The sequence below is a fragment of the Mytilus galloprovincialis genome, chromosome 8, assembly GCF_965363235.1.
Source record: "Mytilus galloprovincialis chromosome 8, xbMytGall1.hap1.1, whole genome shotgun sequence".
Taxonomy (NCBI): Eukaryota; Metazoa; Mollusca; class Bivalvia; order Mytilida; family Mytilidae; genus Mytilus; species Mytilus galloprovincialis.
The window spans coordinates 25,379,425-25,407,353 of record NC_134845.1 but is presented as its reverse complement, the minus strand read 5'-3'; the positions used below and the strand labels follow the sequence as shown (position 1 = coordinate 25,407,353).

The 27,929-nt window shown below is 31.3% G+C and overlaps 1 protein-coding gene across 4 annotated transcripts; it reads left to right on the top strand.

Annotated features, from left to right (window-relative positions):
- The first annotated feature begins 17 nt into the window (after positions 1-17).
- Positions 18-27,905, top strand: LOC143085396 (uncharacterized). Of its 4 annotated transcripts, none has more exons than XM_076261723.1 (14): positions 18-286; positions 12,337-12,586; positions 12,854-13,018; positions 14,508-14,698; positions 15,090-15,197; positions 16,624-16,717; positions 17,170-17,219; positions 17,787-17,868; positions 18,387-18,472; positions 19,718-19,912; positions 20,513-20,608; positions 21,404-21,667; positions 26,772-26,857; positions 27,276-27,905. In XM_076261723.1, exons 1-14 carry the CDS (start codon positions 227-229, stop codon positions 27,763-27,765), a joined length of 2,217 nt encoding a protein of 738 aa, XP_076117838.1. In that variant the 5' UTR covers positions 18-226; the 3' UTR covers positions 27,766-27,905. The 4 variants fall into 4 exon arrangements, with proteins under 4 accessions (XP_076117838.1, XP_076117841.1, XP_076117839.1 ...); XM_076261724.1 differs by lacking the exon at positions 18-286 and adding an exon at positions 5,231-5,364; XM_076261725.1 differs by lacking the exon at positions 18-286 and adding an exon at positions 11,748-11,808.
- Positions 27,906-27,929: the final 24 nt, after the last annotated feature.

Here is a 27,929-nt window from a genome sequence, read left to right as displayed (position 1 = left end):
CCAAAATACAATGTTAAATGTCCGTTAACCTTTCACATATGTACCAATTACTTCACCCTACAATTAAACTCGTGGATTGAAACTGATTATGATACAAGAAAAAGTAAAAGTATAATTGATATACGTTATGATGTAAAATGTTTAAATACCGGGATTCTGTTATTTAAAAAATACCAGCATGGATAAAGTAAAGTGCATGTATGAGATATAAAATATTTGAAGGACCATGGATATTGCTTTAGCTCGACCACTTTCTGCACCAAAATCTAAGACAGAAAAGTCACAGGTAAGAACTAGTCACATAAGTTATATCCAAATTGATTAAAATTGATATTTTATAGTGTGTCTTTCTATGTTGTGATGTTACACTATTGTTTCATATTAGGGTGAAGGTTTGGTAGCATAAAACGTTTAAACTCAGATGTAATTGATTGCACCTGTCCTAAGTAAGGAATCTGATGTTCAATAGTTGTCGTTCGTTGGTGTGGTTCATGAGTGTTTCTTGATTTCCGTTTTTTTTTATATAGATTAGACCGTTGGTTTTCCCGGTTGAATGGTTTTACACTTTTAGTTTTGGGACCCTTTATAGCTTGCTGTTCGTTGTGAGCCAAGGCTCCGTGTTGAAAACCGTATCTTGACCTATAATGGTTTATCTTGATAAATTGTGACTTGGATGGAGAGTTGTCTCATTGGCACGCTTACCACATCTTCCTATATCTACCTATATTTATATACATTTTTTATTTGAAGATACTTTTTTCTCTACATGTTTTGTATACACGAGGTTTAGATGTTTATAGAAATACAGTAATTTTCACCTATTCCACAACGTTTCTTGGCACCAAATAATTTTTGATATCCGAGACAATGTATTAAATAAAATTTAAAAAAAATTAAACATTCTGGCCGGGAAATATAAGACAATTTGTATCCCTTTCGTGCACATACTAACACTTTCTCTCCTTTCTCTAAATCTTTTATACCGATATTCTAATTTTCTTGAGTCAATAGTAAATACTCTCAACTATAAGATTTGTTTCAAGCATATTACCTTTACAGGAGATTATAAGTATATTATAAAACGTAACCTCCTTTATAATTTTATTTGGTAAATAAATATTTCAGTATGCACAGCTTTCTTCTTCCTGTTAAGCGGTCAGTTTGCCCATTATTCTTCCCCTTTTTCGATGGCAATATATATGTCGTGCCTTTTTGTGTTTGTTTCTTTGTATTAAAAAAAAACACAATATTTTTTTCAATAAATTGTGGTAACTAACCTTGCGTCTAAATATTCTTTTTACGCGACGTATCCAGATATATGAATTAAATAATCATTTTTTAAACTTTTTATAGAAAATATCAATTTGTATACTATTCATTTTTGAAAAGAAATCATTAAAACTAACTGTTTTGTATTTTTTAAAAACATATACACGTTTTAATGCCAATTTTACAACGAATATAAAGCAAGGTGATGAGGTAGGATTGCCAATTAAACAACTATCAACCATAGTTCAAATAAGTGGATATAAGCCTTTATTTGGATTAAAGGATTTTAGAAATGTTTAATACTTTCCGCCTTTTGTCCTGTGTTACCTTTTAAATACTAATATTATTTTAAACTGATTTTTTACCAAATATGTATATACAGATCCAGGGGCGGATCCAGCCATTTTAAAAAGGGGGTCCCAACCCAGGACAAAAGGGGGGTTCAAACCACATGTCCCAAATGCATTGATCGTCCAAAAAAAGGGGGTTCCAACTCCTGGACCCCCCCCCACTGTATCTGCCACTGGGATCAATGACGTACTATAATAGCCAATAAGGAATGTGCAGCTTTATTTATAACAACACTCTGTAAACCCTTGAAAAAGTGATAGCGATTCTTGATAACCCCTCTCTAGTGTTCTTATCATTTTGTATCCATCTTTGTCGTTTATCGTCTTCGTTCTTCTGAGATCTTTAAGAAAAGCATCACATAAGAGCATTCAGCAAATTGAAACTTTCCATTTCTAACAAATGAATCAGACGAGATAAGTACTGTAAACCAACTTATTTTAGCGATTATTTATTTCGCGTTTCTCCCCTTCGACCCCACTTCGCGATTTTTTAATTTACTTGATGTAGTTTAATAAGGAAAGAAACAAGTTTTACATATTCGCGACGATTTATTTTCGCGTTATTGTTCTACTCGCGAAAATTGCGAATGTAAATCGCTTATGGAAATATGTTGGTTTACAGTGCACAGACTTTCAAATGAGTTTTAACAAATGTAAAACTGATTTAAAAGAGGGATGAAAGATACCAGAAGGACAGTCAATTTAGCTTTTCAATATGAAAAAAAAATGACCAAAGACAGAAGTGCTCGTCCTTATATTAAAATTTGTTTACTTAACATGACTCGTATCGATGATTTCATACCAGCAAGCAAAGTACTTTAAACATGCTTCAAGTAACTTAGCTAATTATTTGAAACCGTAAGGTGTTTTTATTTGTTTATATTTTTTGTTGAACTTATGATTTTATTACTAATAGCCTTTAAACCTTATCCAAATTTATCTGTACTGATTTTTAATGTATGTAAATCTTTTTAGTCTTTTTGTTATTCCACTGACCGAGATGAAACGAGGGAGAGTAGATATTTTAAAATGACGAAAAAGCTTAAAACCCTTCTTCACAAATTGATGTACCAATATCAAACCAGGTTTTGCATCAACTCCAAATTCTCCAATTAAAAAAAAAGAAGCGACAACATGTCAGTGATAGAGTCTTGTGTAACATGTTGACATTTGTTTTTTTATTTGGAGAATTTTGAGTTAATGCCAAACCTTTCATAGTTTGGGTTTAATTATACAAAGCTTGTTTAGACAAGAGACAATTTAATGAGTTTGACATTTCATGTCTTTTTCTATTGTTGTATGTTGACTATATGTTGACCTCTATAGTTTTTAGGTCACCAGTATCATTTCATCTTCAACTTCTTTTTTTGTTTTGCATTTTTAACTTTTATTCGAGCGTCACTGATGAGTCTTTTGTTGACGCGTAAATACAAAATTTCAATCATGGTATCTATGATGAGTTTATTCATAAGTTTATGTTTAAACTTTTCAATATGTTTTCATAAAAAAATATGGAATGTTCCATCTCTTTCGTTATTTTCGCTTTCCTGCTGCTTTGACGATTGCTGTGTTCGTCTTATGGCAACTTATGCTTAGGCGTGATTGCTAGTATTGCTTAATCAATGTTTTTTTTACAATCAATGTTCTAATCACTTTTGATTTATTCCAGACTGAATGATACATGTTTTATAGTTTTCGAAATTTCTAGCATTTCTCGGCCCTGTCGTTGAAAAGTGAGCAAAACTCGTGTTTTTTGTTGTTGTTTGGGGGGGGGGGGGTGTGACTGTACAGGATATATAAGAACGTAGCCTAGTCCGGCTAGAATAAGGACGGGACGAGTAATGTGATGTCTTATTCAAGGATGATAACTCGCTCTCTGCATGCGATAATTCTTTTAAGGCTCCGTAGGTTTAATTTTGCGAGGCAAAAGAATTAACCGGCAACCAACCAAGCATCAATATGACCATATGATTTTGATTATGACAGGTTTTATCATATATAATGTTATGAGTCTTAAAATCTTCTTGATTCACTCCACTGTCGGTGGAAGTTTCTTTATCTTACCTCCTATACATTTCTAGGAATATAATTTGTGAAAAGCAATCGCAATGGGACCGTGTATATTTTATATTGGGTAAGTAGGCGTGGTTTATTTAAATACATGCAGTTAGTAATGGTACTAGCTTTCTAAATCAATCTTAATCCAATACGCAGACTACAATTTGGTGCCGACACCCTTTTCCTGGATTTTCATCATATAAATATATATAGTGCGGTCTTATTCGTGATCATTTTCTCATAATTTCGTATATCCATATCCGTTTAAGGTCGTTAACCAACTTATAATCCATCAATAAAAATAAACAATAATTTATTATAATAGTTTACACGTTTGTGCATTTCAAAATTAAGTCAGAGATTTAAATTGACATTTTAATTGATTAAAGTTAATTTCTAGAACTATAATAGTTCATACGATTTAAAAATTAATGTTGACATCAGACATAAGATATGATTTTTTATTAGTATGTAGAGGTTCTAAGTATAATTATCGGAATTCAGAAATATAACACAAGGATACAATGCATTTGTTATTTTGTATATCAAGATGACAAAAATAAACCTTACTTTTATATACAAAAAGAAATCGTGATTACGTACAGGTTCATGATTATTGCATGTAAATTTATTTCGAAAAATTGTTAATTATGTGGCTTTCTTGTCTGCTTCAGACACGAGGAGGACTGTGTAAATACCACAGCTCCTTGAGTACCGCCCCTTGGTGTCTATTGCAGTAGGGAAACCTATAGCTACACTATTCTCAATACCTGTTACTGCAGTATATTTTATTTGCTGTCAATATACATGAACTTTTTACATTTGTGTTTGTTTTTTTTCTGTGTCAGATACGAGGAGGATTGTTAGAACTTTTAAGATCACAATCCTAGAGCATCGTCCCTTGGTGTCTGTTGCAGCTAAACAATCATTTTATGTTTATACATTTCCAGCAAAATATTATAAAATCAAGTGAGAAAATAAGTAAATAAATGGATAAAAAGGTTTGCCACATCTCTGGAGTAGCAACTCTTTTTTCGATACTTTTTTATTTAACAAATAATACCTGTATGACTTAATTTCAATAGTTTATTTTACAATGTTATGTAAAATACTGTATGTTGTATCAATTATATATGTTATGTGTATATACCACCCTTGGGACCTAATTCGGAAAATAAAATTTATCTTATCTTATTCGACCTTTACATAAGAAAATGCCTGTACCAAGTCAGGAATATGACAGTTGTTTTCCATTCGTTTGATGTGTTTGAACTTTTGATTTTGCCATTTGATTGGGGACTTTCCTTTTTAAATTTTCCTTGGAGTTCAGTATTTTTGTGATTTTACTTTTTGTATACTCTTCTCCTGTACGTATGTTATAATTTTCCATGATATAACTTATCTTCACTTCGTAAGACAAGAACATTAAAAGAAGATTATCCATTCGTAGGTTAAAATAAAGTTCAAAACATAATTGAGATCAAATGACAATCTTGATCACAAGAATAACTTTTCATTATACTTTTGAAACAATTGAATAGATATATAGTAAATAGATATGTATGCTATACCTTTAAAAATAAATTCAGTTTATTTTTTATGAAAATTTGTAATTCTTGTTGAGTTGAATATGGATATAGCAGGCGAAATGTCAACAGCAAGGACTCCTATTTCTAAAATATTTGAGGTATGATATAAAATAACAACATTTTCAAAAGTTGGCATTAGACTTGTTATGTAAATACCTGCAACAGCTGCGTATATACCAATATACACTAGCTGGATTAAAAAGTTTAACTAATCTGAACAATTTATCTATTTGAGTGCAAACTGAAAATTGCGTATTTAGATAGCTTGGTTACAAAGCTTATCACAGTTTTTTTATTTATCTAAACATCACTAGCTTTCAAATGTTTGGGTATGGTCGTTCCTGATGAAGGTGAATCTGGAAAAGCCCTTCAGACCAGACGCATTAAGTTTGTATGCTAATAAAACCGTTAATTTTCTCTTTTGAATTGTTTTACATTGTCATTTCGGGCCATTTTATATCTGACTATGCGGTGTGAGCTTTGCTCATTGTTGAGGGCCGAACGGTCACGTATAGTTTTTAATTTCTTTGTCATTTTGGTCTCTTGTGGAGAGTTGTCTCTTTAGCAATCATACCACATCTTCTTTTTTTATAATTAGTCTTTAGTTTTCTATGTTGTGTCTTGTATATACTATTATTTGTCTTTTTCTTTTCGGCCATGGCCTTGTCAGTTTATTTTCGATTAAGAGTTTGACTGTCCCTTTGGTATCTTTCACCCCTCTTTTACAAGTGTTATTTTATTTGTTGTTATTATACATAGTTCTAAATATTTTTTTTTTTTTTTTTTTTTTTTTTTTTTTATCTATTTCACCTATGTTCTATTCTGTTCATCGTAAAGAAATTGCCCGATCTTGAAACAATTCTTTGACTATCTCTGTTTTTTTTTTTTTTTTTTTTTTTAGCTATTTCCGCTTCGGCTGTATTATTTATTTCCCAATCGTATTTGAAATAATTTTTACGCTGGTTTATGAAAAAAAAAGGAAAGAGAAAAAAAAGAAAAAAAAGAAATTTGTAAACTCGGTATAAAATAGTACACTAGCACTAACGGTCTGAAATATATGGCCTAAATAATTTTAACCTTGTATCTTATTTTTTATTTTCATTCGTTCTCCTAATGTATTTAAAAGAAATTTAAATCATCATTGACATCAGTATGATTTTGAAGGATCAAAACCCGTGTATTATGTACTCTTTTAAAAGAAACAACGATATTCAAGTGAAGAAATTGTGATATTTAAGATAATTATATATATCTGACAGATGAAATAGAAATACCAATTAATTTTATGTTGTTCAATTAACGATGAATTTCGATAGCATTATATTTTTTAACCGAAGGTCTAACGTAAAATTATACATGCCATATTTTATGCCGAATTGAGGAATTTTGATATTCTATTCAAGTCAATTTTGTTTCGTCTCCCCTTCGCTTTTAGATTAATTTGTGTTTGTTAGGATACATTGTTTACATATTGACACATATAATACATAATGTAGCTATATTATACAGCATATCCATGGGCGTGCTAGCCTAAGTGCGAGCGGTCGTTGGCTGTAGACCTGACTTGATCAAACCAAGTACATGATATTTACTGCTTCTTCCCTAATCCCATGTTAGTCAGTGGAAAAGGGAGACTGGTTGGCTCAAAGTCAGAATAACGTGCCAATGTATGATGACATTGTTTCCTGTTGTCTTAAGCTTGTGATATCAACCTGTTTTAGTGTAATGCATGTACTGTTTGTCACTGGACGTTAACTGATAAATCCATCATTATCATCAACTTCAACTTTACCCTTACACCTTTTGTCATTCCACCTAGCTTTTCCCCTACTCCATCTATTTCTCTCGCATTTTCTCATTTTTTAAACAGCAGGAATAAAATTAAGGATGAAAATGCAGAATGAGGAAATTTGTTTATGTATTCCGAAACAAGAATTATAGCTTACGATAAGATAAATTATTTATATAAAGATTATTTTATTATGATTTAAAAGTAAAGAATTAAGTCAAATGATAAGTTTATTTTCCTGTCATTTAATACGTGTACACACAATAAGATTCCATATCGGTTAACGTTTTTCAATAAGACATTCAAATGCATTCATAGAAACTTGTTCTTCGTTGAACGTCATTTAAAGCATTTTCACTTACTGAAATTTGATATTTGTTATAGTTAAACAGTCGGAAACCCAGTTGAAATAGAACAAAAGAATCGAAGCTCTTTGTTAGAGAAGGCGATAAATGCTTACTGTAATGTTTACTATAGTAACACAAATTTTAAAAGTTAATAGAAACAAATAAAATGACAGTTTCTTGTCAATTACGAAACGTTTAATTTTAAAAACACCATTTGCATAAGTTTTCAATTTATCTATTACATATTTAAGCAGAACAATTAGATATCAAGTCGACGACATGGGTATCTATCAAGTTGGATGACAAAAATGCATAACCTCCGATTTTAGAATTTTTGTTTATCACGGACGGAGAACATATCAATCTGTTAGTTCAGTAATTTTCGTGTCTGCCCTTCCATTATGTGACTCAAGAAAAAATTCCAAAAAAGGGGTAACAATTGTATCGGAAAGAGAAAGTCGAGTGCACCTTTTTATGTTAGGGCGTGTTTGAGTTGAATATTTTGTCTTGAAATCGTACAAAGCAAGAATATTTGATACATCATCTCGCTTCAGATTCTATCATTGTTATATATCAAAGCTACAGATTGACTTTATAACATAGAAAAATCGCAGTACTGAAAGATGAAATATATGGGTCCAGTGAAATACCTATCCAATGAATCACAAAACCAGAGAAGGTGTGTTCGAATAGCTTTTTTTTTTACTAAAAGTACTTGACGACAGTCTTTCAAGTTGGATGATGAAAATGCATATCTTCGAAAAAAAATATTTGTTTGTGTGTGATAACTATGGTTTATAGTCTTCAACCACTAAACAATTCTAGTCTGCCCTTCCACGAAATATTTAATTAGAATTTTTTTAAATTCCACCTGACAACCGATCATACAATAGTTTTAAGTTGAATCAATGCAGACAAGATCATTAACTGTTGCCCATATGCTAGTATATACATTTGTCTTTTAAAATACAACTGACATAAAAGGATCGTAATGGTGCTATGTGGATAAATTTATCAGTTTTCAAGATCAAATTTGGCAGCGCGTCATTCCTACAATGGCTTCCATTTCTACGATTGTGAAAATGAACTGGCGTATCTTGACGAAGTAGAATCCTGACTGTAAAGGGTTGTGTATTTGCCCAAAAAAGACAGCAAGTAAACAACACAAACCAGAAACGTAAAATCATAACGAGAGGTAGAAATTTTGTTTACATTTATATATGTTATTCTTAGCCTTTAAAGGCTTTGTTGCTTCTCTGCACAAGTTTTTAAATTTTACTTAATATATGATGTAGCGATTTGATAAAGTTGTACAATTACATTTGTTGAAACTAATTAAAAATAATCCTGAAATTATCTTTGTTGGACTCTAAAATTACCGCATTGTACTGATTATAGTACGTACAACGAACATAGGTCGGATACCCCCAAGATCAAAACTATGACAGGAAGGATCGAAATCAAAAGACCGTTAAAAGAATACAATAAATCAAGACCACGCTTCATATCACCAGACTCAAGCTGGCAGCCACTTTTATCGGCCCTTCATATCCATGTTGTTGTGATGTTTCTATTTTTAGTGAACTATAAGATAGATATATGCATGGGTTTACTTTTACGTACTACATGCAATATTTATTTAACTTCAATAACAAAGAGAGAAAATTAGTAAAGCTTGTTAAACTCGCCACGTGTCCATGTGTCTGTCATAAGTTAGTGCCATTTTTATACGCCCGTCAAAATTTTGACGGGACGTATTATGGTATACAAATGTCCGGTGTCCGTCCGTCCGTCCGTCTGTCTGTCTGTCCGGCGTAAACATGTCGCACCGTAACTTGAGAACGACTTATCCAAATTTCATGAAACTTAACATAGTTGTTTCTTATGATGGTCAAATGATCTGTATACTTTTTGGTGAAAATAAGATTAAAACTTTTTGAGTTACGGCACTTTGTAACTAAAACAGGGGGGTGTTTTTTTTCACATGTCGCACCGTATCTCAAAAACGATTCTTGATTATGGCTTAAAACTTTAAACACTTCTTAGTTATATTAATCTTAATATCTGTATACTTTTTGGTGATGATTCAAAATTTTATTTTTGAGTTATTGAGTATTTTGTAAAAAAAGGGGGAGGGTTTTTTTACATGTCACACCATATCTCAAAAACAATTTATGATTATTGCTTAAAACTTTACACATGTCTTTGTTATATTAATCTGAAGATCTGTATACTTTTTGGTGATGATTCAAAATTTCATTTTTGAGTTATTGAGTATTTTGTAAAAAAGGGGGAGGGTTTTTTTACATGTTGTGCCATATCTCAAAAACAATTTATAATTATTGCTTTAAACTTTACACACTTCTTTGTTATATTAATCTAAAGATCTGTATACTTTTTGGTGATGATTCAAAACTTTATTTTAGAGTTATTGAGTATTTTGTTAAACAGGGGAGGGTTTTTTTACATGTCGCGCCGTATCTCAAAAATAATTTATGATTATTGCTTAAAACTTTACACACTTCTTTGTTATATTAATCTAAAGATCTGTATACTTTTTGATTTTGATTCAAAATTTTATTTTAGTGATATTTAGTTTTTTGTAAAAAAAAAAAAGGGTTGGGGGTTTCACATGTCCCGCCATGTCTCAAAAACAATATATGGTTATTGCTTAAAACTTTCTCTGAAACTATTTATGATTATTGTATAAAACTTCCACACAAGACGTCGGGCGTATCATGCGCTCATGGCGCAGCTGTTTATTATATCTTCAATGCTTGTTGTTATTTGTGTATATTGACAAGATGTTCTTTAAGGGCGTATGCTCACCTTAGATGTCTTTAATATTGCCTTTTGTGTTTTTTGGTTTTTGTTGCATCGTAGTGTACCCCACATCGCCCAATATTTACAATCATACTTGAAACAAAGTTAAAACTTACACTTGGACTTGAGTTAAAAACGTCATGTATATATATGTTAAGGACACATCGACGTATAGTCCATGCTTCTGTGTGTTGTTTTTCTATTCCTTTAAATTGGATTTAATGCTGTTTTAATTGTGTTATCTATGTTTTCTAAAGTTGTGAACTTTTCTGCTTGTTATATACAAAGCTGTATTGTAAACAATAAAATCAAAAAAACACTGAACTGCGAATTTCCCTTATTGTATGTTCCATATTAATTATTCGCAGATCTATACAAAAAAAAGACAAAAAAAACAGGCTAAAATAAATTGATTTTGAAAGTTGATCTTCTGTTAAAATGTCATTGTTTGACTTTTTTTTTTATCCCTTAATGGCCAAACGAAATCCATAATAAAAAGGTTATCCTCAGTTCAAATGAACTGTCTCCGGAAATAGGAGACACTTACGAACTATCCATAACACTTCGTTGTTTCCTGGGTATAAAAAGCTATACTAAATTCACTGATGACTTAATTGACTCTTCTGTAATCAATCAATAAAGCATAATAAAAGATATTTAAATGGATGACATGTCTAATAACTGATATTAAATGTTTCAATGCCAACGTCGACACATAAATTAACAGCTTTTAATTAAGACAACCATTGATCAAACTAATCAAACTTTTAAATTTCTCTAAAAAATGAAAATCATCAGTATTTATTTGTCTTACACTTGACGCCACAAAAATGAAAATCGTCAGTGTTTATTTGTCTTACACTTGACGCCACAAAAAATGAAAATCGTAAGTGTTTATTTGTCTTACACTTGACGCCACAAAAATGAAAATCGTCAGTGTTTATTTGTCTTACACTTGACGCCACAAAAAATGAAAATCGTAAGTGTTTATTTGTCTTACACTTGACGCCACAAAAATGAAAATCGTCAGTGTTTATTTGTCTTACACTTGACGCCACAAAAATGAAAATCGTCAGTGTTTATTTGTCTTACACTTGACGCCACAAAAATGAAAATCGTCAGTGTTTATTTGTCTTACACTTGACGCCACAAAAATGAAAATCGTCAGTGTTTATTTGTCTTACACTTGACGCCACAAAAATGAAAATCGTCAGTGTTTATTTGTCTTAAACTTGACACCACAAAATCCTGGTGATGCCACAAAATAGAAACATCGTGTATCCCATTTGACATTTATATAGAAGAGATTAATATAACACATTAAAACATGATTTATTAATAATATTTTGTTAAATCAATACAAAAGCCAGCTATAAGCTATTCTTTTTAAATTTCTGTAACATTTATATCATTCGTTCCATAGCTAAGTAGTTCTTAAATGGGGAGAAAATAATAATATTTTGAAAATGGATTTAAATGCATTTAAAGATATTTGTGTATTCGATAATTCTAATTATTTTACACCTGACTTCGTGAACCATAACACGTGTAGTATCGAAGACAATATGAGAAAATACAACAATGTAAGTAAATATTGTTTGAAGTTGGTATATACAGTAGTAATTTAAAAACATTTTGTTAACATTATTTAATTCACAAAGTTTTTTTGTTTTTAAGAACATGTCGTATTGTATGATTATATATCCATTTCATGTTATAGAATTGGGCTATGTTTTCTATATTTGACGATTATGACAACATATTGGCAGGGTGGCAACCAGCAAACTTAACAAAATATGTTGAACGTTACCTGTACTGTTACCCAGGTATGTCAAAATGATGTGGATTCATTTATTTTCTTGGGTATCGATTTTCGTAGATTGAGGAAAACTTGCATTTTGATGGATATTTGATTTCGTGGATGTCTCTATCTTCATACAAAGCCTATATTGTAATTCGTTGAATTTTTTAATTCGTGGTTCACCTGTACCAACGAAACCCACGAAAATTGGTATCTCACGAATAATAATGAATCCATGAATGTTTTTTTTTTTTTTAAATATACTAACTATATATATATGGTATCAATACAAATTTTCTCTGCTTTTCAGAATGATAACCGAAGCCTTATTAAAAGACCACAGACAGCATCACCGTATGTCATGGCGGTCAAATACAGAAACAAGGCCAAGGTTGCCAGTCGGAAGACAAATCGTGCGATCATAACACGACGTCGGACTGGACGACGAAAAGCATCACTTATTGACAGTGAATATGGTGGATGTGAATCGTCGTTTCACACCTATAATACTTCATTAACAGACTTGTTTGACGAGTTCAACGACGATTTCGACTTTGATGGTATGCTTGATAATTACATTTAGACGATCACGTTTTTGTTTTCATTTGCTTACAAACAATATAATTTAAGTCAAGATTACATAGATATTCAGTGTTGCTTTGTAAAAACATAAAACTCACTGCTTCATTCACTGTAACTGTTCGTTTTTGTTTTATTTTGATTTAAAAAAATGTTACGGAAGCCGTTTTTAGGACAAATGGTATCTCACTGTTCGTAACCTTATTGAGTTTTGTTATTTTAAGAATTATCGTTCTTTGTTTAAAAAGATTTGGCAACAGGGACAAACTCAGTTGAACTAGAATCGTCTTCAAAAGTAGACACAAAGCAATCATTTAGAGACTACGAAGAAAGTTTTGTGACGACGTCTCTTGAAAGCTGTTCCCCATCACCTGTTTTGGCATTTAGAACGTCATCAGTAGCAGGAGTCAAACGTATACATTTATTTTACAATTAAAATATGGTGCGGGACGTTGTGGTAATGGCATGTTCATACACTATTCTTGTTTAAAATCAGAGTGCTTTTAGACATTTATTGTATTTTTTTAAGTTTCCTTGATATAACCAATCGTATTTATATGATATTAAAAGTTGATTTAGTTTTGCTTATTATTTGTTTTATGCACGACTTAACTTGTTCATTGTACAGCATAGAAAGGGTACTGGTTGACATTTGATTTTGGAACATAGTTTGTATTTTTGTTATATTCTGTCACAATATTATGCAGTTCAATGAAAGCTTTCATGTATTGTATTTAGTAGTAAAAACGAGGTCTAGTTTTACTTTTATAAATCAATAGTTGTATTTTGTGATCACTTTTTTTTTTTGGTGTTTTTTTTTTATGTAATTTAAAACATTTCACCAAATATCCTTATAGATTTCATAGTTCGTGTAAATCAAAATTTAAATAATGCTCACTCGTTTAAACTTGATAACCAATCAAATTTCAATGTTTTGATGTACCTTTTTGGAATCATTTAGCAGAATTCCTAATGCCTGCATCAATCAATTTTTTTAAGTAAAGAAATACAAATGATCAAAAGGAGTAAGTTCAGTAAGACCCCTTTTTGGCCCCAAAATATAGCAGTTTTACAAAATAGTGAAAATGTAATCCGTAAGCTATTTATCGGAAAGTAGAATGCTTCTGCTACATAAATATGTGCGGTTTTTGACAATACAATGCACACATATCGGGTACTGACATCATTAAGTCATGCTAAATTGCTGAAATGTTCACAATTTTAGCATTTTAGTTATATTTTAGACTGTTTCCGTCTTAAATAAAAGATAAAGATATTTTATTTCCTAATCATAGGGCTCATAACAAGCATGTAATCACATAAAGTAAAAATAAACAGCCTTTCTCTCCCACTCGCATACACTCACACATACAACTATCGTTCTGATTAAGGATGATTGATTTAACAGTACAACATGTAAATGAAAAATAAAATACAGACAAATTTTTGAATGAAAGTGGCCGCATTCGTGTTCATTCATTTTATTGAAAGACAAGTTGTATTTGATGATAAAACATCATATATATTTAGGTTGAGGATGAACACGGATGCGGCCACTTTCATTTTTGACAAAAAAACATCTAGAAAGTGACGTTTTTGGGCATATTTGATAGATTTTCATACTTAAGCTAGAATAGGAGCGTTTTTAAGGACTAAATCAGTTAAAATCTTTCACATAAACTAATCGAATCAATTGAAATAGACACTTAAGTGTTTAAAAAGTGTCTAAAATCTTTCGTTAGATGAACTTGAAATTTGAGGCCAAAATCGGCCCTGACCGGACCTACTCCTTTCGTAACACTAATAACTTTAATTTTATTTACCGACCCGTGTAGGTCCATATCGTCCATCAAATACTAAATTTATTCTAAATAATCTGTTAACCAAGTACATACATTTCAGAGGAGGAAAGTGAATCCAGGTCAGATAAGGATCCAGCATCTTATTGTGAGAACCAATATCGGCGCATGTGTAAAATGTTAAACATTTCACCAGTGTCATCCTTCATCCGGGAACTGTCAAAAAAGAGAGTATCAGTCAGGCATCGTTCGCTCTGTCCAAAAGATGCAAAAGCAATGTCTGTTGCTCTTCTTGTAAGTATATATAAACTAATTTTACATAATTTTTCTTTTTTAATCAACAATTAAACAAAGACATATGGAAATTATTTAGTTTGCCCATACAGACAGTTTCAGTAGTTAACCCGTTAGGAATTCGAATACAAGGAAGCTACATAGAATATTTCAAATATTTCCAATATCTGTGAGGTTAAAATGTAATTTAGTTAAACAACAAAAACATCATTTACAAAAAATATTTATCTTCGTGTTTTCTTTTTAATATTTTCACATCATCAGTATGTGGGTAATGCATAAAACAACAATTCCTTAAAAGTGTTCTTACAATTTGTTTTTAATAAAATTGTAACTGTATATGATTTTTAAGTTCCGGTATAATACAAACTGTGTGTTTGTGTGTTTACAGGAGAATCCAACAGTGCAGATATTAGATATGACAGACAATGAAATAGGACCAAAAGGTGCTTTGTATTTAGCTGAAATGTTAACGGATAACAGAATCATTACTGATTTAGTAAGTTCCTTCACACAACTTCAAATAAACATAGATATTACTTGTATTCTTAATCTTTTAAATATGATGAACATTATCAATAAGAGTACAAGAGTTTTTCGTGGCAGATTGGTACATTAAAAACCTTTTTGCAACATGTATAAAATTCTGCAAATTCCACTGTTGATACCAAAGCTTTTAGAGGAGTGTGGGGAACCAGAGTGATGTTAAAGAACGTCTCGTCTTTTTTTCTTAAAAGTTCATCGAATGATATAAAAACCTTGTTAATAAATATGATGGACTTAAATAATAGATTATAAGTACTGACGTTGCTTATTATCTTAATTATGTGTTATGTTGTTCTTCTTATTGGCTTTGTATATTTCAAACTGTTAATGTGAAAGCACTTTTTTATTTGATCCATTTGTTGTGACGGGCTCGGTATTTATACATCCCGCTATTGTGTGATTGTCTTATAAATGGTCATATTCTGTATTCTTGTCTTTCATTTTTGCTTTATTTGCTTTGTCTCAACAATGTATTCATGCTATTTTGGTTTTCTTTGTTGACCCAGTTGTTTGCTTTTATAACGATTAAGATTACAACAGATTGTAACACGATGTAGACTGCTATATCCCAAATTTCGAATTATTTACCTATTATGTTTGTTTGTTTTTCCTACACATTGTTGTCAATATAATGGAATTATATGCAATGCAAGTGCGATCAGGTTTAGCTGGCTATAAAACCTGGTTTACTTCATTTTCTACACAAGGAAATGCCTGTATCAAGTCAGGAATATGACAGTTGTTTTCCATTCGTTTGTTGTTGTTAATTTTGCCATTAGATAAGGGACTTTCCATGTTGAATTTCCCTTGGAGTTCGGTATTTTACTTCTTGTTATATCAAACGTCTTCTAACAAAATACAATGTATAAATTATCAACAATAATCGCCTTTGCAACAGTTTATTATTCCTAAATATTTTTTCTAACATGTAAAAATGTTCAAACAAATTTTGCTGCCATGACAGAACTTTTTACAGTATCTCGGATTAAATGAATCCTTATTGTAACATGTATGACATTCAGACAAATCATTTACCGAAACAAACAGCTTTTTACAACAGTTTGTTATTAAAAATCCTAGTGGCAACATCTTAAAGTATTACACAAATTCTACAGCTTTTCATTTGTGATAATGGTCTTGGATAATGAAATTGTATGCGCTTGTCATACAATTGAGAGGTTGAGCTAGCTATAACAACCGGTTCAATATACCTTTTCTACATAAGAAAATGCCTGTACCAAGTCAGGAGTATGACAGTTGTTATCCATTCGTTTGATGTGTTTGATATTTGTTTTTGCCATTTGATTAGGGACTTTCCGTTTAGAATTTTCCTCGGAGTTCGGTAATAATGTTATTTTGCTTTTTCTTGTATATTTAAGAACTTATCGGACAATCAGATTGGCATTGAAGGTGCTAAACACATTGTGAATATTGCAGTAGAGGTTGACAACTTTACTTCATTGAATCTCTCAGGTACGATTCTATCTTACATCTGTATAGTATTTCATAGGAGAACAATGGTTTACAAATATCTGTCTATATATATTTAAAACTTTGGCAAAAGGTACCAAAGACTCAATGAAATCATCAAAGAAAGAAAAACCGACAATCCGATGACAAAAAAGAAAACCGAAGAAAAAACAAACAGACTCTAGAAAGATGTCAACTGATGAAATTAAAAAAGGATGTCAAAATGTAAACTATATGTGTGTTTCATAAGATTGATGATCCATTAATGTCTTACCCAACCTTTATCTCATTTCATTCAGATTTTTTTGGAATAAGTTATTTATAAAGAAACATAGAATATAAAAAAAAAATTCTGCCTGGTTCTGACTTTTTATGGAGATTGCACATTATTAGGTTTATTACCATACATTTTGTAAAAAAACATTGAAATATATTCTGACTTATTTTATTTTTAGGAAATGGTTTTCGTGAATTTGATGCAATACATTTAACAAAACTATTCGAGGTAAGGTGTCAACAGTATGAATGATAATCCGATTTGGCGCTGGACATTTGCCAAATGAATACAATTGAGAAATTGATAAAAAGTAAAATAACAAAACTACCCTACTCCAAAAAAAATTAAAAACGAAAAATACATAATCAAATGGCAAAATCAAAAGCTCATACATATCAAATGAATGGATAACAACTGTCATATGCCTGATTTGGTACAAGCACTTTTTTAGGAAGAAACCATACTTCATAAATTTTATGCTTTTTGGATCCCCTAACGCAATACTATGAAATGCAGCAGTTGTTATTTTTACAAAGGCTATAAAACCGAATTACTTGTAGTAGAATCTAATTATCTAAGTATCTATCTGAAGCGATTTTTTTTCATCATACAACCTATCATTAATATCAAATAATCGACATTTTATGCATATTGCTTTTGTGAATGTAATCTCAAGGTATTATAATAATATCAACTTCATAATAAAAAAATAAGGTTAAAAACATGCACTGATGAATGCTAACTTTAGCGCACACACAAAACGTAAAGATATAATTTCGTTTTTGTACATTTTAGGATACACATAATTTACTCAGACTAACTTTAAGCCATAATGAATTTCGTGAGTTTGGAGGAAAAGTCATAGGCGATGCATTAAGTAAGTGCATTTCATTTTATCTCTTAATCTTTACGTTAACATGTTGTTATGAAACCTGATGTATAGCAGATGTTAGTATAACGATTTAACATGCACAAATACAAATAGATCTTACTTTAACAATATCTAGCTTTACGTTTAACTTGCGATTAACTCAAATTAGAAGTTTTATATTGCTGCAAACCATTGCATATTTTGTATGCCAAATACCACGATATGATCCCAGTTCGCTTAGCTAGAACACGCAACATATTTCTCAGTGTGCTTCAAGGACCTTATTTTCAGTCCTTTCTTTTGTAAAATCAGCATTCATACAAAGTACTTGATTTTAAGAGAATACAATTTTATAAAATTTAGAAAAGATATATTTGTGCGTTAATGTCCAGTTTATAAATAAAGGAAGCTAAGCATATTTCTCTGGCACTTTTGACATTTCACGGTTGTGTCAATCTCTATGATGAGTTTATTTATGGCCAATTCCGGTTTCAACTGAGTTTATTTTAAAATATTTTTTTCAGAAATCAATGATACATTGGAAGAATTAGATCTCAGTTGGAATCATCTACGGTTTGATGGTGCTGATGCTATTGCAGACGGATTAGCAGTAAGTTCTTACACATGTAGGTATCGAACCATCGCGATGACGTATAGTTTACAGAGTAACAATCGCACTAAAGCAATTGGTGTTTAGCCACAGTAAATGAATATGACAATAACATAAAATGAATATTTCATTTGATTGCATTTAGACAACAATTTTGATCAAGAAATAAAACAGCTAGTCAGTTAATACAACAAAACACAAACGGTCGCATACGCCGAATTAAACTCTTCGATAGTTTAGCAAACATGTCTTTGTCAGTATTATTATTACTTTTTATAATGTTTCATTTCATTTAGATTCAATGAAACATTTAAATTTCAGCAGACTTGAAAATAAACTGCGAGAGCCGTAGTGTAGTGGTTAGTGCATCGGACTACTAACACAAGTTCCTTGTTCGATTCTCGTGCCGGGATGAAAAGTTCAGGGACTGCATTTTCGGCTCTCCCTTGACAACATTTGCGAGTATGGCATTGAGGAAACGATGATAGTCCATCGGAAGTGGACGATAAATGGCTGACCCGTGTAAAGAGAGAGCCATATCTCTTGCACGTTAAAGACACTCTTGTAGATTTCGGAAAAGAGCAGGCTAATGTAATGCCACTACAAGGCAGCACTAGCACCCGCAAAGTGGAAAGGCATTAATATAAGTTGCAAAACTTGTTTCCCAATCCACTACAAATAAATATGTTAAACTAAACTGCAACAGACTTGAACACAAATTTAAACAAAGTTGAACACAATAATATGTTGACACATTATTTATGTATGTGCCTGTCCCAAGTCAGGAGCCTGTAATTCAGTGGTTGTCGTTTGTTATGTGTTACATATTTGTTTTTCGTTCTTTTTTTACATAAATAAGGCCGTTAGTTTTCTCGTTTGAATTGTTTTACATTGTCTTATCGGGGCTTTTATAGCTGACTACGCGGTATGGGCTTTGCTCATTGTTGAAGGCCGTACGGTGACATATAGTTGTTAATGTCTGTGTCATTTTGGTCTTTTGTGGATAGTTGTCTCATTGGCAATAATACCACATCTTCTTTTTTATATGTATAAGTTTGGATCGTTTGTAATGGCTTCTTACTACAAAAACTTGAACACTAGGACAGTTTCGTATATGTGTCAAATACGACTATGGGTATTGCATTTTACTGTGTCAATTAATAAATAAAACGGGTTAATTGATATTTATTAATCAATATTTGAATTTTCGGAGTATCATGACGACGTGGTTGTTATATTTTGCAGTTAAATCAAGGATTAAAGAAATTAGATATATCATGGAATGGATTTTCAATGCGAGGTTGTGAATCTCTTGCCAAAGCTTTAGAATTTAATGAATACTTAATTGAACTGAATTTGGAATGTAACAGAATAAACAAAGATGCCTTAGAGAAACTTTTAAAAGGAATGAAAACAAATCAGTCTTTAGAAGTGTTGAAGGTATGCATGCTTAATGTTTTCTAATTATTTCCCTTTTTTCTGATAATTAGATAATGTTGAAGAAATACAAATTAAGTTCAACATGATGATGTCCTTAACTTATGATTCAGAAAAAGTACATAGAAATCAAGCAAAGAAACAGACAGTTTGACAATTGCATTGATTACACACAAGAAAATGTACACTTATTTCAGTATTGAACGTAGAACTTATTATTGCTACTATGCAGGTTATGATTATTCTCCAAGAAAGAATGATTACGAACTTCGAAGATGTAGTAAGGTTTAATATCTCTGAAATAATATATGTAATGATTGGAACTTTCACGTGATATTCAGCACATTTAACTAACAGAGTGTGTACATACAGCTGTTAATTTTTAATGGAATTAATTCTTCGGGAAAACTAATGGATATATGTATTGGAATTGCTAGCGCTCACAATAGTAGAATGCAAGGACACACGTTCAATTATTAAACAATATGTATATCATACTGCAATAGCCAGGAAATCGAAAGTTGAGTGAGCTGTTATGACTAGAAGACTGAAATTGCAGGCTTTGTTTTTATTTTCGTAATCATATCCTGCCTTTCGTTTTAGTTGGGGTGGAATCCTATCACGACAAAAGGTGCACAGATGATCCTAGATTTTATCAACGATAATCCTACCTCAGGGCTAAAGAAAGTCGATATTCGAGTAAGCATTAAAATGAATGTAGAAATACTGTTTTTAAAGACACCAAAAGGACCAAAACGTACCACAGACTGACGAGAAATACATAAAAACGAAGTCATATTCTTAAACAGCATTAAAACTGTTTTCTAATTACACTTTGAAAAACAGTTTGCTTGATAAGTATTTTAGTTTTGTTTGGGTGTTTGTGCAATCGTTGTAATAATTTAGGACAATCAATAAGTGGGGTTTCATTATGAAACGAAACCAATATAAGCTGATTTAATTGTACAGATGTTAATATTAATAACCGTTGTTTTTACAAGACACTAAAGTTTTCAAACAAATCAATCTATTTTTCATTACCCTCAATAGGAAAAAATATCTAAATAAGGAGAATAACACAACTACTCGATTGCTTAGATCATGGAATTTATGAATTGATTGTACATCAACTATTACGATAATGTTAAAAACTAAAAAAAAAAAAAGCGCATGAATTAATCAAATCTCTTCCTTTACAACTAATGCTCTTTCTGATAGCACATTGTCAATTTACTGCTTTTCAGGTGTTAAAGTGCTTTCATTGTTTTATAAAGTTGACGGTTGCTTTATAAGATCCTTCCCCTATTTGCGTAAGATACAATATTTGGAATAACATTCAGGATTAACTGCTAAAACTCACAAATGATTCAAAGCTGTTCATAGGAAACCTCTCAAGACAGTTCAAAATATGAAGTGCTTATCTATATATATATATATATATGTTGCTCAATTTCGATCGATAATTTTCCCCCCAACTTTAATTTACTTTCATAGACGCAGCTTGTAGAGAAAGAATTTTCAGAGAATGTGAAAAAACTAAAAGAAGATAAGGACATATTGTTTATTCATGGACCAATTCGTGGAGATCATGGTTCTGGTGAAGATGATGACGAACTCTCTCTAATAGACGAAAATCCTATAATAGTGCTTATGGAATTCGGACATATGAATGGTTTCCGGCTAACAGATCTCTTTTCGGTTTTTGATAAAGATGGAAGTAAATCCTTGGACTTGAGTGAAATAAAAACCGGCTTGATGGTATGTTAATATGTCCATAACAATTTGAAGCTACCAATTTGCAAGGGATAATGGGGAAAGCAATCGAACGACGGCATATACTTAATAAAGGCAACAGTAGTATACCGCTGTTCAAAACTCATAAATCCATGGACAAAAAACAAAATCGGGATAACAAACTAAAACCGAGGGAAACGCATTAAATATAAGAGGAGAACAACGACATAACACTAAAATGTAACACATATAGACAAAATCCCACGAGAATAACAAATATAACATATATATATAACATCAAAACCAAATACATGAATTTGGGATAGACAAGTACCGTGACACGTCTTATCGCAATGTGAATTTACACTCAAAAATAAGAGAAAACAAACGACACAACGTTATAATGTAATACACACAGAAACGAACTATAATATAACAATGACCATATTCCTGACTTGGTACAGGGCATTTTTAAAGGAAAAAATGGTGGGTTGAACCTGGTTTTAAGAGATATCAAGGGCATACTACACCTTAATTTAGTGCAAAATGCAAATCCAATCTGATTCTAATGAACAATTATTTTAAACAAATTGAATTGTTGAATAATAAAACTGTTTGACTAAAAAGGGGTTTAGCATAAAAGTTCTTGAAGGATAAGCCGTTTATGGTTCATACGTTCACCTATTAGTGAAACCTAAACCTGGTTATGAATCTAGACGACATAAAATGATCAATGCATCAATAAACGAAAGAGTCCGTGATGTTAGAGATTGTTTGCATCTTATTTATGATGGCCGTACAATATGATCTGCATTGATTTAGATGAAGCTCAGTTTTTATTTATTCCGAGGATTAATTCTTATTTTGCTGACTCTATGTAAACACTGTTGAAATACAAGTTATAGTAAAAGGGGCAATAATTTAAATTCGTGTTTACTGATTTGGACCAAATTCTCATAGTCGATATTTAACATACTTAAACGTAGATCCCTATTACAAGCATTCCAAAATCTTACAATAGGGAATACATGGACCAGAGATAATGTATCAACAATTGTACGCATTTTAAACTAGATCCCAAATAAGTATTCGATTACTGCAGAAAGTTTTATAACCCGATATAAACATTAATATGAATATGATTAGACTGACAAGCATGTGCATTTGATAATGCTAATTTTCCTAGGACTGTTTGGTTTCATGTTAAAGGTTATTAATATATGTAAATCGTCGTTTTAACAGCACTAGAATTATTTATGTTAACCCGTCTTTGAAATACTTTCGTGAACATCCACAACCCATCCGTTATCAAGTTGCACCAATACGAATTGCAATACACTGAGCTATTGACTTCCAAGCCAATGCATCAATGATTCGCTTTTTTGTCTAATATATAGCTAATACCCGGTTAAGGGGTTTAAAGGACATATTTGTGTTTATCCTGCTGAAAATTTTTATCAGTATACTAAAAATATAAAATTTTACTCAAAAAAAGAGTATTTATTAAATTCATGTTCACCGATTTTAATCAAATTTTCATATTCTATTTATAACAATGTAAAACATTTATCCAAACTATTCGAAGTCTAAAATAAACAATTAACCAGGCACGGGCATGAAAAGACGTGGCTTCGTTGGTGCGTAATTTAGTCAAGACGCCATCTAATTATTTATCGAGTTAAGCTCTAAAATCATCTAATGACCATATAAGCGATGTAAACATAAATAAAGATATAAATAGATTCAGCAAACTCGTGCTGTTGGATTATTCTAGGTCTCTTTAATTTCATATTATAGCTGAACTATATGTTTATCATCGTTTTTACGTCTATAAGAATGATATTTTGTAGATCGAATCAGTCAATCAAATGATTTACCTTTGTTTCACTTTATATGTTGACATTTTGTTGCTATAAATAACTTTACACATACAATTCACGTGTTATTCGTCTCAACCTAAGGGGTTACATTGAAGTTCACATGAATACGGATTCAATGAGGTCGAATTATTCACTTGCAAGTGAATAAGTCATATTCAATGGTTTTAGTATATTTTTACAATACTGGCTGCTAAAAGCGAATTATTATTTCACTATTTGCATTTTATTAATGATTGAGCATACAAATAATATATTTATTTTTTTATATATCTCGTAGCTAGTGCCCCTTTAAGTACTCATCTTCCCTACGTAATCTAATATAATTATTTTCTAGAAATTTGGATACTAGTATATCCTCATTATATTTATTCTGCAAGTTTTTAGGACACTTTCTGCTTGTTATAATGCACATATAACTTTATTTTACAGGGTATTTATGAAGTATGTTACAATCTTTTATTGCCTGCTTATAGTTTTGTTGGGCTACTAGCTTGTGTGCTGTTAGTTTTATGATTTAGATTGTTTTTTTAATATTTTTTTCCCTTTTATTTCTTTTTTAATTTGAAAATTTAGATAAAAATAATGAAGCAAATACGAATATTGCATTTTAAAAATAATAAGCACCCCAAAGCAAATATATTGTATTTCTCAAGGAGCAAATGTTCCAACCAAAATAAATCTCATTTTAAAACAACAAATGTTCCAAAATAAATAGTATTGTAATATATTTATTACAGACAAATGTTCCAAAATAAATAGTATTGTAATATATTTATTACAGACAAATGTTCCAAAAAAATATAAACATTGTTAGAAACCAAAACGTATTATATTTTTAAATGAAGAAATGGTCTAAATCAAATCGTATCACTATTATGTTATATACTATTTATGCTAATGCATATTCAGACTTTACAAGATTGTGCTCCTTACGCAGAAACCTCTCCAACAGAGTTATGATGAGGAAAGACTAAAATTGACACTCCGTAAATGGAAACCATCACGAATGGGTCATCTTTACCATGTGTCTGTGTCTAAACTAACCAACGACATTTTTATCAAATCTTTGATTGTGGTTTACTATCTAAGTCGTTTTCTGCTAAGTTCTGAACGTGACTTTTCACGAATATGATTGTTTTGCCGAGGGTGAATTTGCATTGCTATACGACGTGTCTCAGTATTTTCACATCCAACATTCATGTATTCTGTAATGATGCTTTCTTTGTAAGTTCAGTTGGATATTGTGTTATGCCTTGTCATTACATATGTTTTATTTGTCATAATAGTCGTGTTACTTTCTATTTTCCATGGATAAAGGTTTTTGCTAGTCTAAATACTTATGAAGTCATCATATCATTTTTATATAGCTTATCAAGATAGTCATGATTGTTATTTAGAATAGTATTGTGAAGATAATTGGAAATTTTTGGATCTCGTTCAATAATATTGTACGGACTTCAAAATTATATATAAAGTAGGTCAGTATTTGTGGTGTTCTGTGTTGTCATTAATGTGAGATGACTGTTGTTATTCTGCGGTCTACATGTTTTTATGTTCTATTCTATTATTTATTTATGCATTTTTTCATGTCATATTTTCAGTATCTATTGATGTATATTTTTTGTGCTGAGTGCCCTTGTGTTTGTGTGTACTGTATTCCTGTCACGTTGTGTTTCCATTTTCGCCAAATGCTTTTTAACATTGCATATCTGTGGGAGGTATGAATAGACCGTAAACAAGATTCAACCAACCATGTTTTCGTAATAACCTGTACCAAGTCAGGAATATAGCAGTTGTTATAAAATATTTCGTTTCTGTATACGTAGACTGTTTTTCGTTTCTGTTGTTCCGTTGTTTTCGTTTTATAGATGATGTTTCCCCTTGGTTTTAGTTTGTTACCCGGATTTGTTTTCTCTTAATCGATTTATGACTCTTGAAAAGCAATACACTATTGTTGCACTTATTTTTCAATATTTTTTTTTATCTAAAACTTTTGTCTGACTGTTGCAGTGCAGTGTATAGTTCAAAACAGTATGCACATCTTTTTGACATTTTTTTCTCTTCAAATTATATATTTATTTGTAAAATACGATATTATCATACATTATAAATAGTTCTTATATTATATTTTCATTTCATTGGACACGCGGTATTTTTTATTTTTCACTAAACATTTATAAGCCCCGCCAATCCATAGCAATATGTAATAATATAAGCAACGGGTGTTGATGCCTAAAATAAACGCATTGAGCCGAATCGCAACAATTAACACCCGCTTCGGCCGAGGTCTACCCATTCTAATGATAACACCATTTTTTTTTTCTTAATATGGATATCTACGAAGGCAATATGTTTTCATTATCACACATGCATAACAATAACTGGATAAAAATCCGAACAGAAAGTTTATGAAAAAGCACAAAGGGTTGGTTGATGTCTCATTCACATAAATCTCACATTTTTTTGTAATGTCAACATCTGGGATCTGGGACAGGTAAATAGAAAGACACAAAAATAAAGGACAGAATATGTTTCGTTGATTTAAGGTGGTTCAGTATAAGAAATTGTGACGACTCAAACGATTGATATAGATTTATACTGCACATTGGAAACATAAAATGCACTGACTACCTAGCAATACGAAATTTTTGTTCCCACTCCCCCTGTATATTTCGTGTAAAGTAAGGAAAGTTCTCACATCGTCTACTTAAAAGAGCAAAGATGGTGTTGTTTATAATTTTGTATTAAAATACCAGTAGCATGACTTAAATCTACGCTAAATTCAATACCGCACTACAACAAAACGAGAAATACTACATTTACACGAAATATGATTATATATTTATGATACCAGATATTTTGCAATAAATACCTTCTGGCATAAATAGTAAGAACATTATTCTGTTATACGTTATACCATCTCTATGTTTAAGCATGGCAATTGTTTTTCCTAATTCAAATTCTGAATTAATGTTCCGTGCATGTAAACCTTCACATATTGTGGATTTTGTATGTTCATTGATACCAATTTTTGTGGATTGATGCACATCTTAATATCGTGGATATTTTCCAAAAGTCTGAATATACACCTATAAAAAATGTTTACTTCGTTAAACATTATAATTTGTTGATTACCTATACCAACGAAATCCACGAAATTTGGTAAACCACGAATAATAATGAAACTACTGCATATCTTTATGGTGCCACTGATCAGTCATTAGTTATAGTAGTATTTGTATTTACAGATGGCAGGGATTCCTCTACAAGAACACTGTTTAGAGTTATTAATAGATAAACTAGATGATGATGACAGCGGGGAAATAGAATATGCGTAAGTATTAATTTCCACATATCAAAAAGTTTGTCTTCATTTGTTTGTAATATGAATCTAATATTGCATGAAGAATCTGTAACTCAGAAATATGTTTCTCCGCAAAAATTAATTTGCCATCATAAATAGACTATGGCTTAAGAATAAATAGAGTATTGAAATGGGAATGTATCAAATAGACAACACCCCGACCAAAGGACAGACAACAGCCGAGGGTATAAATACAGCTCATGACACATGCGTTATTATCTGATTTAATTATTTTTTTCTATCTAAAATCAATTCGTCTGGACAGGTTGTAAAATTAGATTTTTGAGTGATTCAGTAGTGGAAGTTGCACATACTGTGTTTCAATTATGCAGTTTGCACGTATTGGGGATAAATTGCTAAACATTTGATTTTATGTGGTTCCTTTTAGTGAAATGATGCAGGCGCAGATGATTCATAGACGACAAAAGGCTCAAATGATGAAGGATATAGCAGATGGTTCAGTTGATATAGAAAAGACTGAGGTTGGTCGAGTAAGGGGTAAATTACATAAACTTATGGCTAAACATATGGACGGAAATCCTGCTTTCAAACGCCGCGTGGATGATTTTAAGAAGTTATTGGAAAGCTCTCAGAAAGATGAAATTCTTCGAAAAGATTTCGAAAAGAAGGTAGCAATGCGTAAATCATCTAAAGTTGAGCGGGAGAGAAAACAAGAAATTACAAAGGCAACGGAAGAAGCACTGCAAGATATTATTGAAGCGGACACAATTGAATCACAAATGCACGTCGATACAAATAAACTGTCAAACCTAACACTTGAAAAAGTTGACAAAGATCATACATCATTAAACAATGGGACAAATAAAACACCGCGGTCTAATAAAAATGAAAATGATTGGATAGCTTTACATGTTTAGTTCGACTGATTTAATTTATATATGTTCTCGTTGGTGTTCAAACATGTTACAGATGTCAAGTTAAATTATTTTGTTGTATTTTTATAATAACTGTGCCATGTCTTCTTGTCATATTAAAGGTCTTCATGAAGCAAAACTGTTATTGTTGTCTGTCTCAGCGCCGA

Bases quoted from the DNA above. Each gene is read 5' to 3' on its own strand.
- LOC143085396 (XM_076261723.1), top strand. From the start codon at position 227: ATGGATATTGCTTTAGCTCGACCACTTTCTGCACCAAAATCTAAGACA. The intron at 12,587-12,853 runs GTATGCTTGATA...TTGTTTAAAAAG, and splicing joins CGACGATTTCGACTTTGATG to ATTTGGCAACAGGGACAAAC. The intron at 16,718-17,169 runs GTACGATTCTAT...TTTTATTTTTAG, and splicing joins TACTTCATTGAATCTCTCAG to GAAATGGTTTTCGTGAATTT.